General features: G+C 45.8%; 1 protein-coding gene across 3 annotated transcripts in view; it reads left to right on the forward strand.

Annotated features, from left to right (window-relative positions):
• Positions 1 to 17,607, forward strand: part of SEMA6B (semaphorin 6B) — a 44,670-nt gene that overhangs the window by 18,130 nt on the left and 8,933 nt on the right. For 2 of the 3 annotated variants that reach the window (XM_031947815.1, XM_031947816.1), the window contains 9 exons: positions 9,580 to 9,756; positions 12,930 to 13,096; positions 13,352 to 13,475; positions 13,813 to 13,873; positions 15,114 to 15,176; positions 15,322 to 15,423; positions 15,918 to 16,008; positions 16,654 to 16,773; positions 17,141 to 17,229. In XM_031947815.1, coding sequence (XP_031803675.1) covers positions 9,743 to 9,756; positions 12,930 to 13,096; positions 13,352 to 13,475; positions 13,813 to 13,873; positions 15,114 to 15,176; positions 15,322 to 15,423; positions 15,918 to 16,008; positions 16,654 to 16,773; positions 17,141 to 17,229 — 831 coding nt within the window. In that variant the 5' untranslated portion in view covers positions 9,580 to 9,742. Of the gene's footprint in view, positions 1 to 9,579; positions 9,757 to 11,853; positions 12,221 to 12,929; positions 13,097 to 13,351; positions 13,476 to 13,812; positions 13,874 to 15,113; positions 15,177 to 15,321; positions 15,424 to 15,917; positions 16,009 to 16,653; positions 16,774 to 17,140; positions 17,230 to 17,607 lie in introns of those variants that run through there. The other variant, XM_023496704.2, reaches the window with a different exon arrangement.

A 17,607-nucleotide genomic window follows, 5' to 3' on the forward strand; every position in this document is an offset into this window, starting at 1 on the left:
GTTCCTAGACAGACTGAGGACCAGGCTAGGCAGAAGCAGCTGTGAGCAGAGCCCGGTCATTCGATCTCCCTACGGGGCAGAGATTCTGAGATCAATTCTTCCCAGCTATGCACTCATTCCTGATGAGTGAGTCTTAGGAAGGGGCTGAAGGGGCCCTGGTTACCCAGAGCACTGTTGGGGGATATTGGGATCCCAGAGTCAGCTCAGGTTTTTCCCTTTTCCCTCATCTAGAGAATGGAGTTTTCTCGCTAGAGGCCCTCATCTCTCATCAGGAATGTGGAACACAGAATTTCAGCACTGAAATGAATCTCCTAGTCCAGCATTCTCATTTTACAAGATACGGAAACTGAGGCACAGGACACTCCCACAGCAATTCAGTGGCCAAGCCAGAAGCAGAACTAGAATCTAGACCTTCCGACCCCCAGAGCTGTTTCCATTATATCACGATTTCTCCTTATGGGGGATGAAACTGGGAGCAGCTGAGGCCTTTCTGGCTCCAGGCCCAGCCCTTCTGGGTGGTCCACTGCCAAGCAGGGGCATCACCAAGGCCATTCCACTGCCTCCAGGCATGCCGACCTGTGATGACCCCACATCCTGTTCCCAAGCCCACAGACCCCACTATCCCCATGGGGGCCAGGAGGAGACTATTGTGGTGGGTGGGCGAAGATCTGTGGAGGGGGAAGGAGCTCTAAGGCTTGGGGGAAGATTTGGTTCTTTGTGAAGAAGGGAAGGACAGGGAATTCTATCTATGGGTATGGTTGAGGGACAGAAGCATTTATGTGTATGTGTGTTGTGGGGAGAGCACAAAGGGACAATGGAAGGGCTTTTATCTGAGAAATTTGTATAACTTTAGCATATGTGAAATACACTAAATATGAAAATGTGTGATGGTATGAGGTTGTTGTGTCTGGCTTGTGTCGACAGCTCTGTTGTGTGTGTATGCATGTCAAATGAGATAGTGTAGACACAGCATCAGGTTTGCAGGCAGGAGGACCTGGATTTGAATCTTGTTCTGGTACTTACTGACTGTGGGATCCTATAATGGTTATTTTCCCTTTCTCAGTCTGTTCCCTCATGTGTAAAATTAGGATAAGACTTAAAATTAGGACTCAGTAACTTCTGAGTTCCTTTCAGCTCTGAACCTATGATCCCATGTACTCTATTTGTGCAATATTTGCATGCACAATCGATGTTCTTTGTGATGGCTGCCCTTTCTACAATTGGGTCTGGTGTTTGCAAAAATAATATTAATATCTAGCATAAGCACTTTAAAATTATCTCATTTGAGCCTCACAATAACCCTGAGAAGTAGGTGCTATTATTATCCCTGTTTGACAGAGGAAGAAACTGACTTTTCTAGGACCATACAGTTTGTAAGCAGCTGAAACTGAATTTGAATTCAGGTTTTCCTAATTAATAATTCCCAGTGCCTTATTTCCTGCGCCATAGGGATTCCATGTATATGTACACATATATTATGTAGTATCTGCCTGTGGGCTTCCATACAAACAATTGGTGTTCATTGTGTATGTCTGCACATAGCATTGGTATTTTCATGTCCTGTGTACCCATTTTGTTCAATATCTGCTGTTTTTTGTTTGCATATAGTTGACGTTTGTGATGCATGTATCTACACAAACACTGGGATGGTCTGTGTACAATATATGCTGTCCGTATGCAACCGGCCTGTGCAGTGGGGAGGAAACAAAGACCTCTCAAATAAGAGACTGGCCAGCAGTCCCTCCGCACACATTGCCTGTGACAGCTAGGTCTCCTTTCCTCCCCTTTCTCAGTCTCAGAGGCTTCTGCATGAAGAACAGCTGAGACCCGTTAACCCAGTGTTCATGTCCACCTGTTTCTTGTAGGAAGTGGAATCTCCTCAGTCCTTTCCCCCTTTAGCACTTCTCGCCTGGGAAGGGGGATTGGGAGGGCACCATGTTCCCCAGGCAGAAGCTGTGGTCACTTATTGACCATCTCTCAGCTATGGTAGAAGTGAGAAACCCAGACCTTGCTCCACTCCAGTGGCCTAGGCAGTTTACTACCTAAAATGTAGTGAGATAACACTTCCGTGTGAAATAGCAAGCTTGAGACTTTAGAGTAAAAATATGGCATCATTTAGGGGAAGAGTCCCACCCCTTTACAGCCAACCAGGCTTCTTTATGAATGTTGAGGAATATTAACATAACGTGAAGTCCCTTCTCTCTTTCCCGTTCCCCTCTCCTTGGGCAATCTTCCTAAGTAGATATATGGGAATGCCAGCTGAAGTTCTGACTTAACTCAGAGGAGGCTCAGAGACAATAATTTGCTGGACCTCGAGAGGCCTGCATTGGAAATCAGAAGAACTGGGGACTGGCCCTTATTAATAAGTTCCCATATAATCAAAGTTAAAAGGGACCTCATCCAGTCTTCTGGTTTTTCATGTGAGGAGACTGCGGTCCAGTGAAGTCAAGTACTTGCCCAAAGTCATATAGCAGGTAAGTGTTAGTCTGAAGTCAAACCCAGGCCTCCTGCCTCCAAGTTCAGAGCTCTTTGCACCATACCAGCACCACATCAGACCTGTCTGACAGTTAGATGAGCTTCCTCTCCAGACCTTAGCTCCCCATCTGGAGGATGAAGGGAATGGATTAAATCAATGACTCTCAGTTTTATTAAGTATAGTTACCCTCTTTTGACCTAATTGATTCAGAGCTGAGAAAATCATGCTAATTCTGAAGTCAGAAGACTGGAATTAAAACCTCAGCTCTAACACTACTCATGGGATCTTAGGCAAGACATTAAAATTCTCTGGGCCTCAGTTTCCTTATCTGTAAAGTAAGGGTGTTACACTTTTAAAATGTCGCACACAACCTCTGGCATAATGGTTGTGGTATTAAAATCCATTGGTTGGAAAACATAAATGCATGCACATACACATAAACAAAATGATAGTGCTAGGGAGCACATAGGGATTTAGGAACCCATTGCTGAAAGGTTTGGGTTTTTGGTGGCATCCAGAAAGTCTATTGGGATAAGGAAGGAATGGACAAAAGGGAAGGAAGAAAAGAAAGGAAAAGGGTGGGAGGGAAGAAAAAATGAGGAAGGGAAAAGGGAGGGAGAAAAGAAAGGAAGGAAAAGAGGAAAGAAAAGAAGGAAAAAGGAGGGAGAGAAGGAAAAAGGAAGAAGTAAAAAGGGAGGGAGAAAAGAAAGGAAGGAAAAAGGGAAGAAAGGAAGGAAAAGGGAGGGAGGGGAGGAAGGGAAGGAAAGCAAGGAGGAAAGGGAAGGAAGAAAACCAGAGAGAAAGAAAAAAGAGGGAAAGAGAGGGAGGGAAGGAAAAGAAAGAAGAAAGAGAGGGGGAGGAAAAAGAGGAAGAAAAAGGGAAGGAGAGAAAGAGGGGGGAAAGAGATGGAGTGAAGAAAGAAAGGAAAAAGGGAGGGAGGGAAGGAAAAGAAGGAAGGAAGGAAAAAAGGGAGAGAAGAAAGGGGAAAAGGGAGGGATGAAGGAAGAAGAAAAAGAGGGAAGAAAAAATGAAGAGAAGGAAAGATAATTGCTTGAGCACCTATTATGTGTCAAGTACTGCTTCAAGAGCTTTACAAATATCTCACTTTATCTTCACAACAACCCTAGGACTTTAAGTACTATTGTTTTCCTCATTTTACAGTTTAGGAAATGGAGGCAGACAGAGGCTAAGTGACTTGTCCAGTGTCACACAGTGTCTGAATCTGGATTTGAATTCAGAAATTCCTGACTTCAGGCCTAGTCTGCTATCTGCTTTACCCCCTAGGAGCTGTTCCTAGTAGCATCCCTGGGTCTCCCCAAAGGTCTGTGGCTTAAAGTTTGGGAGCCCCTATACTAACTAGATGACTTTTATATCCTCTCTCTCCCATTCTGTGTTCCCAGGCTCATCCTGATTATAACACGCTTTGTTTTAAGGCTCTCCAAGTTCTAACATCTTCTGACGTGATCCATCCTGTGGGGCCTTTTCAGCTTTCTTATAGGCTGTATTCTTTGTGCAGTCATGGCTGGGGAGGATCTTTTGCTACAATGTTGCGCTTAATTGTGTATTGTAGCAAGTATTTCTTCTTCTTAGGTTTCCTCTGCTACCCTTTCCCAATGAAATGTAGCATTGTGGCTGTTTTCTTGCTCTGGACATTGAACCTGAGCCTACTGGCTCTGAGTGGTTTCTGATTCCCTTTAGTTGGCTGACTGGCTGTGGGAACTTAGGTAAGTCCCTTCCCCTTGATAGACCTGAGCTGTGCTATCTGTAAAATGGATTGAACCAATTTCTATTAGGTTTTTCCATCTACTTATTTATTAATCTTCTATTATGCTAAGTACTAGTGATACAAAGTTCTCCTGTGGGGGAGCAAAATAGCATGCCCAAATAAAATAAATATATAGTAGGGTGGGGAAGCCCCACTGTAACAGAGAGTGTCCTAGAAGTATCAGAGACTGGTTGGAGATGACGCTTGAGCTTGAGGGGTTGCAAGCAGTCGAGATGCTGTTGTTAAGTCATATCTGATTCTTTATGACCACATTTAGGGTTTTCTCAGCAAAGATACTGGAGTGGTTTGCCATTTCCTTCTCTGACTCATTTTACAGATGAGGAAATTGAGGTAAATGGGTTCAATGACTGGCCCAGGGTGACACAGCTAGTAAGTGTCTAAGATCTGGTTTTAACTCACCAAGAAGAGACTTCCTGACTACAGGCCTGGTACAAGCAGGAGAGACACTCTGTGCAGATTCAGACATGGGAGGTGTAATATTATATGTGCAGAACAGTAAGTGGGATTGTTTGGCTGGATGAGAGATGATTTCTAAGGACTTCTCCTGTCGTATGAATCTGTGCAGCAGCTGGAACAAGAGCTGTTGTTCCTGGGAGGCAGGTTGTACTTTGATGAGAGAGGGTTAGGGGAGAGTGACGGATAAGCTAGGACTAGCTTGAGACCCCAATCCCCTTTATCTGGGATCTTGGAGGGCCAAGCCGCCTAGCTCTTAGAGAAAGGCCTGGAGCCTTCAGTGAGTAATGGATGAACCAGGAGGCCTCATCAAGCACCCATAGTTAATTAGTGTCCCCAGGAAACGCTGCGGCAGGTAATTGATATCTGGCACGAGCCACTGCCGGCTGATGTGGGTAAGCATTGGGATAGATTGAGGCTCCGAGTAAGGGAGACATGCATCAGAGCTCCATGTGCTGGAGCACCGGGAGGTCAGCTAAGCTGAGGCTGAACCTTTTCCCAGAACTGCTCTGGCCTTTACCTCCTCAGGTCCCACTCCTCTGGCAGCAGGCCCTGTGCTCTCAGATAAACGCCTATACAGAAATATAGTCTGCAGTGCCCAAAGCAGAATTTGGGATGAGAGGAGCTGAATTTGAATCCTGGTTCTCCTGGTTATTACCTGTGGGGCTTCAGCTCAGTGGCTGCATATATGAGCCTCGGGTTTTTTATGTGTAAATAGTGATCTCAAAGGCCTTTTCTAGTTCTAAATGACTGATTCTCTATATGAAGATATACATACATACATACATGTGTATATATGCACATAGACATGGAGGTGTAATACACACACACTCACCTTTCATGATCAGATCAAACATTCTATACACACAGAGACATATACCAACTTTCTCCTCCTTCTTCCCTCCCTCCCTTTGATTCCCCCACTCAGTGGTCTAGGCCCCACTGACTGCCAGGTGCCCAGACCCGTCTCCGGCCTGGCAGGTGGTGAGGCCGGGGTTTCCGGAGCCGAGCGGGCGCCGGGCAGCTGCAATCAGATGCCTCGGATCAGCCTCAGGTTTCAGCAAGGAAAGCAGATGGTCTGTGGGGGGTAGGGGCCTCCCCTGAACCATAGCAAGTCTGCTCCAACCCATGCCCGATGGGGAATTTAATGCTGGGGGAGGTGCTGAGAGAGCTCATTATTACACGAGGACTTGGTAGGGTCAAGAGTCAGGAGTTGTGAGCATCCCAGAATCTTCCCTCAAGCAAGTGACCTTCCGTTAACCATGTGCTGGGAGCAGACCTTGAGGTACAAGAAGAACACCTGCTTCCAACTCCTCCTGTTTTTGGTTAACCCAGCTCTGAGCTCAAAACCCAATCAGAAGATCCTGCAGAACCCAGGTCTGGGGAAAGAGAGCATTACTATAGCAGGCTGACTGGTATGTTCTACATGGCTAAATCAAAGTGTTCCTGATCCTCTAGAAGCACAGAGCATATTCCCCTCCCATCGTACCCCACACTTCCCCACCACATCCGATTATAAGAAGTGACTCATAAGGGGTACTATTTAGATATCATTAGCCTTAGAGTAAGTCTGAGTTTCAGTCACTATTCTGATACTTGGGGAAGAGACAGGGAAAGAGAGACATAGCGAGACGGAGACAGAGAGATTGTCAGAGACAGAGAGGAGAAACAGAGAAAGAGATTTTTCTTCCCTGACTTTTCGTTTCTTCATCTGTAAAATGGGAGCAATAACATTACAATTATTACAAACACAAGTGTGAAGTACATATTCTGTATGCCTTAAAGGGGAATTCTTTGTCAAAGAGGAAGGAAGGATGTGGTGAATATGGGTCAGTGTGAATAACCAGTCCATTCTGGTTCTAGTTCTGTCCCATAGAAGTCACAGCCTCTGTGGTAGTCCTGTCTCTACCCCCATCCCTACCATAGTTGCAAATAGAAGTGGTGATGCTATGATGGCCTCAGCCCTGAAACACTCTGGAGCAGGGACTCTAACTATTTTTTGCATCATGGACCCCTTTGGTAATCTGGTTAAATCTGACCTCTTCTTAAAAATAACATTTTAAAATGTGTAAAATAAAATGCATGGGATTATAAAGGAAGCCAGTTATACTGAAATATGGTTTTGTCAGAGTATAAAAGCAAACGAGCTTACAGACCCTCAGGTTAGAAACCCTCCACCTTAGAACATATATCAGATAATGTCAAAATTGGAAGACATTTTTCATTTCAACATTATTAGGCCTTTCCTATGTGCTGGACACCGAAAATAAAGGTGACAAAATGACATCATTTCTGACCATCCTCCTAGACTTCGGTTTGGAGGTGGGGGGGAAAGAACCATGGGAAGAGATAAATAGCATACAGCATAGACTTTGAAAGGGGCAAAAGAGGAATTCAGACAATGTGCTCTACTAAAATGTGAAGGGAAAAGAGCCCTTGCAGCTGGGAGCAGAAAGCAGGTATAACGAAGAAGTTTCATTGATCTTGATCTCATGCATAGGGAAATAAAAGGAGTTTTTCAGGTGGAAATGAGGGCATATGTTCCAGGTTTTGGTTTAACCAATGCAAATCGGTGCACGGTAAGAGGAGATACAATAGTCTGTTGGAACTATAGGATGACATAGTGAAGAGAGCTCTGAATTTAGAGTCCAGAAATCAAGCTTGAACACAGTCTCTGCTACTTTTCATGATCTTGGACCCCTCTCTGGACCTCAGTTTCCCCATCTATAGATGAAAGGTTTAAATTAGAAAATCTGTCTCTAAAGTGTTTTCTAGATAACTGACTTGATGAAGGGCATATTGAATTCAGGGAATACTGTTGTTCAAGATATGAGACAGTGGGATTCCCCTCACACATAGACTGGACTTGATGGCCAGTGAGGTTCCTTTCCAGTTCTCATGTTCTGTGCTTCTGTAACAGCTAGTGGTCCATTCTGAACTAGAATGCTTGAACAGGAGTCATTTGAAAAGGGCCTGGAATGGTAGGGTGGAACCAGATGGTGGAAAGTCTTGAAATCCAGACTGTTTTATATTTTATCCTCTAGTCAATAGGGTGCCCTCAAAAGTCTTTGATCAAGGGACTGACAAAGCTATAGGGAGGGTGGATTGGAGAAGGGAAATCAATTAGAATATTATAGCAACAGTCCAGGTGAGCGGTGATGGGAGGCAGAAATAGTTTGCGTTAGTAGAGGGAAGGGAACAGTAATTTAGTGAGAGTATTATAATCGACTGATTGGCTATGAAGAGAGAGAGAGGGGAGAGTCCAAGATTTTGAGTCTGGGTGATAGCAGTAACGGAAATAGGGGAGTTGTTAGTATGATGAGTTCTGTTTCAGGACACCGAGGTGCCATCGGGATAAGCATTCAAGCAGAGATGTCCAACAGGTATCTGAAGATTCAGACTTGAAGCTGGAGCAAAATTGAGGCTGGAGATGGGTATTTAAGAGTCATTTTCCTGAAGGTGAAAATGGAATCCAGGGAAGGAAATAAGATCACCAAGAGAGAGATTATAAAGAAAAGAGAGATGAGGTGAAAGTTTAGAGTCTAGGACAATAACCACAAATAGCAAGGGGGAGAAAGGCAATGACCTAAAAAAGGAGGTAGAGGAGTAGCCAGACTAGTAGGAAGACAATGTTGTGGAAGCCCACGGAGGAAAGAGTAATTCATGGAGATGGGGAGGGCCAGTGGGGTAAGATGCTACAGAGAGCTCCAGCAGAGTGTGAACTGTGAAAAAGCACAATAATCCTAATAATAGCTAGATTTGTAGAATGCTTTACATGTTATCTCATTTGACCCTCACAAGGACCCTGTGAGGTAGGCACTATTATTATCTACATTGTACAAATGAACCAACTAAGGCAGAAGGAGATTACCTTATAATTGTCTAAATTCAGGTTTTCCTGACTCTGATCCTAGCTCTCCTAGCCACCTCCCAATTAAAAGGTCTTGGTGGCCTTTGGAAAATTAATTTCTGGACAGTGTAGAATTAGAAGCCAGATTACAAGGGACTGAGGAGTAAATGAATGAGAAGCAAGTGCAGGCAACAGATGCAGGGAACTCTTTCTAGGGTAATCAGAATCGGAGAGTGAGAAGAGATCTCAGAAGTCATTTGATCTGTTTGACAGAGGCAGTTGAGACCCAGAGTCACACAGGTAGGAAGTGGCAGGGGTCGTATTTGAACCTAGTTTATCTTGGCTACAAATGAAGTGAGCTTTGCAGTGAATAAAAAAGAGAGCTATAGGCTGATAGCTTCAAGAGAGGGCAGGGTTAAGAGGCTTTTTTTAATGGTTAGTTTGAATTATTGTTTAAATATATGATATTTTATATTTTGTCAATTACATGTTGAAACACATTTAATGTTTTAAAAAAAGTTTTGAATTCCAAATTGCAACCCTCCTCCTCTCCCTTTCCTACCCCTTCCAGAGATAGTAAGCAGTCAGATAGAGGTTATACATGTGATGTAATGTAAAACATTTCCTTATTAGTAAGAGAAGGATTTCTAAGAACAAGAAGCTAGAACATTTTGGATGCAGCAGTGAAGGAAGGAACCAGCAGGAAGCACTAGCTCTGCGATCTGGAAGAAAAGGGTTCATTATTAATGCTATCTCTACATTAAATATCTCTAATATTATTAAATAAGAGGTTAGAACACAAAGCATCTGAACTAAAGAGACATTGGACCAATTAGTGATTAGACCAATCCCCTTCTTATACTGATTAGGTGACTAAGACCTAGGCAGAGAAATGACTAAATAAGTTGGGGGCAGAGGTGGATCTCAAAGCCAAATTCTTTTACTCCCTGCCAAGGCTTTTCTTCACTAAATCTGGCTCTCTTCTTGTGTTCCTCTCCCCTTGATTTCACATAGAAGTTCATGGAAGCAGTTCATAACCAACTCCTATAAAGCCTGGCTGACCTATCATTTGAGAAAGGAGGAAATGAAGCTCTCTCGAAGAGAATTCAGGCCATCAACACAAACAGGAGATGACCTAGAGTGAAGTCAGAAGACATTCATCATTCCCAGTTCATTGATGTCTAGCTCTGGGTAAAGCTGACTAAAACTCTGTGTGTGTGTGTGTGTGTGTGTGCGTGTGTGTGTGTGTGTGTGTGTCTCACGTATATTTCTTGTATATATCTCTTGTATATATGTGTGTTGGGTGAGTGTGTCTGTTATGTATATCTATCTATAAGTAGATAAATATACATATATATATATGTATATCATGTGTGTGTATGTTTATGTGTGTTTCTCCCTACATCCGGCTAATTCAATATGGGCTGGAGGGTTTCAGAGGCTCTATGACAGACAGCAGTGTTAATGGTACACCCCCCCAGGATTCAGTTTACAGGGAGGCAGAGGCAAGTTCATGGTGAAGGGCACAATCGTTACAATATTGCCATTCACTGCAGTCACCACAACTCCATCTCCCCCCTTTCCTGTCTCTGCCACACTTGTAGAATGGCTTGCGATATTGTAACAACTGTACTTCGCTTTACTTTGCTTTCCATTAAAAAGCCTTGTCAGCCTTGTGGATTATCCATTCCGCTGGCTGTTTGGTAAATTTTTTAACTGAGTACCTGGTCAGCAGGATGGGGCACAGAGAAGATGACCTGCCTCTGAGGAACTCCCAGTGTGGGAAGAAACAAGACTCACAAACTCTGAGAACCATGAATCTCAAAATAGAGAGTTCACTGAGGTTTAGGGCAGACCTAGAAAGCCCTGGAGAGAATATGACTGGAGCTGAATAGAAAAGGATAGGAGAGATCTGGAAGGATTTGACAAGCTCGAGGAGGTTGTGGGCAAAGGTTTGGATCAAACTGACGTAGGAGGGCAGGGAGATTGTGAAGAGACTCTGCTAGTCAAGAGTGGCTGATGTCAGGGAGAAGAGCTTAGAGGGGGAGACTGGCCAAATTTTGGAGGATCTGGATCGAATCCTTGGCTTATAAGAGTCACTCTTATAAGAGTCAGGTATCTGAGCAAGAGTGGAAGTGGGGCTTAAGGGAAGGGGGATGTGGAATCAGGAAGCTGGGGAAATGGAGGGCAGGACTCGTGCTTCATTCAAGAACTAGAGTTGAGTCACAAATCTTGGTAAAGGGGCAGGAAAAGGAAGCTATCACAAGCTAAAATAACAGCTACCTCCTGCTAACCTTATCCCAGAGCCCTTCCTGTTTTCTACCAAAGCCACCCCCCCCCAGGCCCATTTCTTCTCTAGAAGAAACTCATTTTCAGGGGATGGGCCCCCATGAAGCCCATTGCCTTAACATCATCGAGTCTCAGCCCCAGACTGGGAGCTCCTGAAGGCCTGATCCAGGTCTATTCTTCCTTTCCTTCCCCCACCACAGGAGCTTCTGCAGGGCAGCATCTAGTACATCTCCATCTCCCCCCCCCCCTTCTAACCTGATACTTAGTAAAGACCCACTGAATGAGTAATACAAGGCCAACAGGTTAATGGAATCCAAAGAGCAGTGGTTTCAGGATTATAAACCATCCCACAAGTGTGGCAGACAGGAAGGGGGGAGAGAGAGACAGTTGCGGTGACTGCAGTAAATGGCAATATTGTAGCAATTATGCCCTTCACCATGAACCTGCCTCCAAGGCCTCTGGGTAGCATTAACCTTGATATCTGTCATGAAGCCCCTGAAACCCTCCTGTAGCCCACACTGAATCAACCAGATAGCTTAGGGAAAAAACAGGGAAACAAGGGATTTGTCCATGATCACCTGGCCAATCACGGAGCTAAGAACTTGAGTAGCTTGACTTTCAGCCTAGGGCTTTTTTCACTATGCCACAAAACTATTAAAAAAAAAAAATGCTGTCCTGAGAAGATCTCTGAAAATGGTACTGAAAGATTTTCTTTGGGGTTCTTGCCTGGCTACTTTGGAGTAGTGTGATCTCTTTGAGTCTCCTTTTCTCTCTCTTTAAAATGCTGGAGAAATGTTAATGAATGATAACTATCTACTGTTCCAAAATACATAGAAGACTACAAGTATCCATACCTCTTTGGCCTCAGTTTCCCATATTGTTAGATGAATGGGTTGGACGGGTTGGCTTTCTGCATTCAAAGGTCCCTTCCCATTGTAAGGTTCCTGATTTTTTTTTTTTTTTGGTGTGATTTCAAGATTTGTTGATAAAAGTTAGATACCTTAGTTTACATAAAATAGTATGACAAAAAAATTCTGGTAGAAAAACTGAAGAAATTCTGACTAAAAGCTAAAGATTGGTAGCCCTTTAAAAAACAATCCCTCACACGACTAACTGTAAGGCAATTGGGTAAGGGGGTAGGGAGGAGACATTTATCATTTACTGATTGCCCTCTGGGCCCGGACTTTGGTCCTGCCTGAAAGCAAAGACAAGGGCACTAGTTCGTGCCCCAGTTCTTCCTCCAGCTCCCCTGTAGCTTCATCTCGCTGCCACTTGGGAACTCTAGGATGTCTCGGGGTCTGGAGGTTGCAATCTGCCCTGGAGGTGACCTGTGCAATAGAGGGAGAGGTGCTGACAGATGGAGCCGGTGAGAAAACTGTCTGTCAGAGGAGCAGGGAGAAGGGGGGGATGGTGCTGATGCCGCAGAACTGGCCACATCTGGGATTTGGACAGCACTGTCACCAACTAATTTTTTGCCCAAGGCCAGAATAGAAAATTGTGACCCTCTCACCTAATGGCATGGTATGCCTGGGATAGTAGACGAATATTTTATAGATTTTTGGCACCCTTCAGCTTTGCCTGCCTGAGGCAAGTGCCTCAATTGGATCACCTTTGTTAGGGCTCCAGATCTGGAGTGCAGAAAGCAGCTTCTCCCCAGACAGGACCTGTCTCATTTCTGTCCCTGGGGCTGCACTCCTGGCAGAGGCTCATGGGCGTTCAGGGCCCTGGAAGAAGTGGGTGGCTCTCAGGCGGCCCCTGGCGGTAGCCAAAGAAAGTTCAGCTTCTAGTTCCCTCCCAATTTGTTGTTCTGTGGATACGATTGTGTCCCACTCTCCGTGACCCTGTTTGGGATTTTCTTGGCAAAGATACCGGAGAGGTTTGTTCTCCAGTTCCTTTTACAGTTGAATAACTGAGGCAGATAGGGGTTAAGTGACCTGCCCAGGGTCACACAGCTTGTAAGTATCTGAAGCCAGATGAGTCTCCCTGATTGCAAACCCAGTGCCCTATCCACCGTGCCACCCAGCTGCCCATCCCCTCTCAGTACGCTGTCCGTTTCTTCTCCCTCGATGCTGCAGGAGCACCCTACCTGGCCACAGAACCATGCCAGCGCCCAGCCTGCCACCTTTCCCGGTGCTGAGGACCTGGACCCACGTCCTGCTTCAGATCCTGACCTTGGTGCTGGGAGCTGTCCAGGGCCTCTTCCCCGAGGAGCCTCAACCCCTCGCAATAGCACCACGGGATTGTGAGTTGGGGGCTTTGAAGTAAGGGATCTTGGAAGCTTTAGGGGGAGGGAAGAGAAATATTGGGGGAGGGGAACCTGGGAAGTTTGTGGGGGAGAGAAGTCATTGTAAAGAAAGATCCTGCAGATCCTACACAAGGATACTTCCAAGCCCCTGAAGAATTCCTTCCTCATAGTCCTGGAACAGGGGAGAGGAGAGATTTCCCAGAAGTCATTCTCTACAGTAGGCAGCTCACTTTCCCTTCCCCTGGCCCACAGACTTAAAGCAGTACCCAGTATTCACAGGCAGTGGTCCAAGCCGCTTCCCTCCAGCCTCCAACACCGAAGGGCTCAACATTCAACGCATGCTTCGGGTCAACAGGACCCTGTTCATTGGAGACAGGTATGGGCAGTTGGGCATGTTTGAGTAAACTGCCATGTTTGAGGGAAGGGTTGGCTTGTTACCATCTGAGACACATCGGTGCATGTGGTTTGTGTGTTGCCATGTTGAATGTTAATGTGTATTTGTTACTAGGTTGGGCTGTGTTGGCTTGTTGGGGACATTAGCACATTTGGGGTCCATGAAGGCATGTCAGCATTACGTATTCCTTTGTCGGGACATGCTAGTGGGCTGCCATGTTGGATGCCTTGTTTGTGGCAGGGTGGTAGGGAAGGGCTGCCCAGAGGGTCTGTCTGGATGCCCTCTCCCACCCTTACTGAGCCCCAGGTCCCCCTCACAGGGATAACCTGTACCGAGTAGAGCTGGAGCCTCCCACGGCCAGTGAACTGCGCTACCATCGGGTGAGTGGGGGGCGAAGGAGGACCTCATTGGGTGGGGCTGAGGAAAGGAGGGAAGAAGGGAGGGCACCAGGACTAGTCCCCATTCTGCGGGCCTCAGAGACACCCCCTCTCTCCTTCCCATCCATGGAGACTGACTCCCCGCCCCCAAATCTTGGGGAGGCCAATGGAAAGATCAGTGAGTCAGAGATTTGAGGGCTTTTGAGGCATTCTAGCCCAAGCCCCAATTCTGCCGCCTTCTCACCTCTGTTGCATTCAGATAAAGCAACTGCCACTCAGTCAGGTGAGCTGACTCACCAAGTCACTCAGAGAGTAAGTGGCAGAATCAGAATTTGAATCCAATACATTCTGTACTAACCATGCTGCATCCCTGAGCACCTGAGAGCTGGATTTGATGTGAGAAGCCCTGGTTCAAACTCTGGCTCTGATGCTTACTAATTATTTGACCCTGTCAAGTCACTTTGCCTTGTTAAATCTCAGCTTCCTCATCTCTGAGATGGAAAGAATAACACAGTAGCCATCTTAGTTGGAGGATTTATGTTCTAAATTTGAAAGGACTAGAGAAGTGAGAACTTGTTCTTGTTATTATTTCCAGCTATAAAGATTGTGTTCCTTTCCTGCACAGAACCAGCTTCTCATCTTTTCTCTTCCCTTCCTTTCCCCTTCTAACTCTTCTCCCCTGCCCTTCCTTTCTCTTCTTTTCATTTCCTCCCCCTTTCTCCCTTTTCCCCTCTTTTCTCTCTTCCCTCTGTCCTCCTCCTCCTCTTCCTTCTCTCCATGTCTCTGTCTCTCTGTGTAGCTCTATCTCCTCTGTTTCTCTGACTTTGTCTCTCTATCTCTCTGTCTCTGTCTCTCTCAATCTCTGCCTCTGTCTCTTGTTCTTGTCTCTCTTTTTTGTCTCTCTCTCTATCCCCTATCTCTGTCTCTCTTTCTCTCTAGTCTCTATCAATCTCTGTCTCTATCTCTTGCTCTTTCTGTTTCTGTCTCTGTCTCTGATTCTGTTTCCGTTTCTGTGTCTCCATCTTTGTCCCTCTATCTCTCTGTGTTTCTGTGTCTCTCTCTATATATATCTCTGTGTGTGTCTCTCACACATCATACACACACATACACACACACACACACACACACACACACACACACACATACCCCTCAACCTACCTGAAAACCATCCAACCCCATCCATTCTAGCCCTGGGCACTAGTTCCTTCTCCTCAGCCTTATGCCCCTAATTCTGTTTCCATAGAAGCTGACCTGGCAATCAAATCCAAATGACATCAATATCTGTCGGATGAAGGGGAAGCAGGAGGTAAGACTCATTTTCTCCTCATTCCAGACCCAGACATCGATGCCCATTTTCACACTCAAGTTCCTTCCCCCAGAACTGTCCTGATAGGTGGCCCTAACCCTTATACCCCCCTCCCAATCCCCATGATGCTTTTTTTCTTCCTCAGGGTGAATGCCGTAACTTTGTGAAGGTGCTGTTGGTTCGAGATGAGAACACCCTCTTTGTGTGTGGGTCCAACGCATTCAACCCTATCTGTGCCAACTATAGCGTGAGTCCTGGCCCTACTTGGTGCTGCCCAGACTCCCACCCCAGGGCTGTACCAACCACAGCATGAATTCCAACCCTTCTTGCCTCTGCCCTTACTCTTTCTTACCTCTCATTGTGCCATTAAGTGAGGGTGGCCACAATTTTCTTTTCTCATCTTAACAAAACATAAGTTGTAACACTATTCAAGTTAGTCCCTAAGGACACCCTAAGGACTAAGAAAGGACCAGTGCTCCTTAGGGCTGTGTCAGCTAGAATTTAAGTCCCAGACTGCCTATTCCCTTGACCTAGGGCTATGCCTTTGCCCAGTCCAGGCCGATGGGCCCTGGCTAGGGATCCAGAACAGAAGGGTTTGCCCACTCTCAGGATTTGCCCTATGGATTTCAAAGAAATTTACAAATATCTTCCCTCTCTGGAAATGAATGGGCAGGTAGATGACCTTGTCAGGCTGGGACAGAAGAAATGCTGGGGTCATTCACATCCTTCTTGCCCCTGCAGATGGACACTCTCGAGCCTATGGGAGACAACATCAGTGGGATGGCCCGGTGCCCCTATGATCCCAAACACGCCAATGTTGCCCTCTTCTCTGGTGAGTGTCCTTGGCTCAGCCATGGGCCAGGATTAATGTTCAATATGTGGTCCTTGGTCAGCCCTTATATCCCTTAGGTCTCCAGTGAAATAGGCCCAAACCTTTCATGCATACTACCCTCATAGAGAAATTTTTGCTTAAAAATCCGTCTCCTCCATCCCTTCTGTCTGTGTATTAGCTCTAGGGTGAAGAGCTGACCCATTGCACAGATGGGGAAAAAAAGTCTCAGAAAGTAACTATCTATTCTAGGCTTATTCAGCTCTCACTGTGGACCAGGGAAGAGTTCACCCATTGCATTGATGGGGAAAAGGGTCTCAGAAAGTAACTGGCTGTTCTAGGCTTATTCCACTGTCATTGTGGACCAGGGAAAAGCTCAATCTTTGCATAGATGGGGAAAAGGATCTCAGAAAGTATTGTAGCCTACTATTGTAGGCTTGTACAACTCTCAGTGTGGATCAGGGAAAAGTTCACCCATTGAGTAGATGGGAAAAAAGGTCTCAGAAAGTAACTGGCTGTTCTAGGCTTATTCAGCTCTCACTGTGGACCAGGAAAGAACTTGCCCATTGCACATACTGTTTGGTACATGCTTCCAATCTTTTACGCCCCTAATCCCCAGTTCTTTGCCTTTTTCTCATGCCCTCCCAGGTGGGATGCTTTTCACAGCGACTGTCACTGACTTCCTGGCTATTGATGCTGTCATCTACCGAAGTCTGGGCGACAGCCCCACACTCCGCACAGTCAAGCACGATTCCAAGTGGTTCAAAGGTGGGAAGCTGGGGAGGGGAGGAGGAAAAGCATTTCAGACTGCATTACCCACCAAAATAAGAGTCTTTAATGGTGACAGACAAAGAGAAAACTCAGTTCTTCACATGATAGGCCTGGGAGCTAGAATCTTGATGGGATGATCTTGGAAGTCCTTTCATTCTACAATTCTACCCTCTCTTCCACCCCCCCATCCTACCCACCAACACCCCCCAAAATTCCCTTGTCATCATTAAAAATCTCCTTCCCCCCACTCAGCTGCCTAGTGCATGTGTCACAAACATTCTCACTCCAGGAAGTGTTTCCCCTCACAGAAGAGCTGAATGTTGACCTCCCTTCTCTTCCCCTCATCTTATCCCTTGACCCACAGAGCCTTATTTCATCCATGCCGTGGAATGGGGAAGTCACGTGTATTTCTTTTTCCGAGAGATTGCCATGGAGTTCAACTACCTGGAGAAGGTGAATCCCTGACTGGGAGACGCAAAGGCTTAGTGGGATAAACGCTCCCCTGATACAATCTCTGGGGCCTCCAAGGCCTGAGTTCTAACCTGTAACAGTCACCAGAACAAGTTTGTAGAGTGCCCAGTGCAGAACTGGGTACTGGAAAGGAAGATGGCCGGCTTCTTCCATTCACACTAGGACTAATGTTTTCCAAATCACTTTCACATCTCTTCCCATTTTATTATTCACTCTATTTTACAAATAAGGAAACTGAGGCCCCAAAGAGGGAAAGTGACTTGAAGAAGTGATATATCTGTAGCAGAAATAGAACCAGAATCCAGCTCTCTCTCCCCTGCACCAGACTTGTGTATCTCTTCAATGAAAAAAGCCCCCCAA

This window comes from Sarcophilus harrisii, chromosome 1 (genome assembly GCF_902635505.1).
Source record: "Sarcophilus harrisii chromosome 1, mSarHar1.11, whole genome shotgun sequence".
Lineage (NCBI taxonomy): Eukaryota > Metazoa > Chordata > Mammalia > Dasyuromorphia > Dasyuridae > Sarcophilus > Sarcophilus harrisii.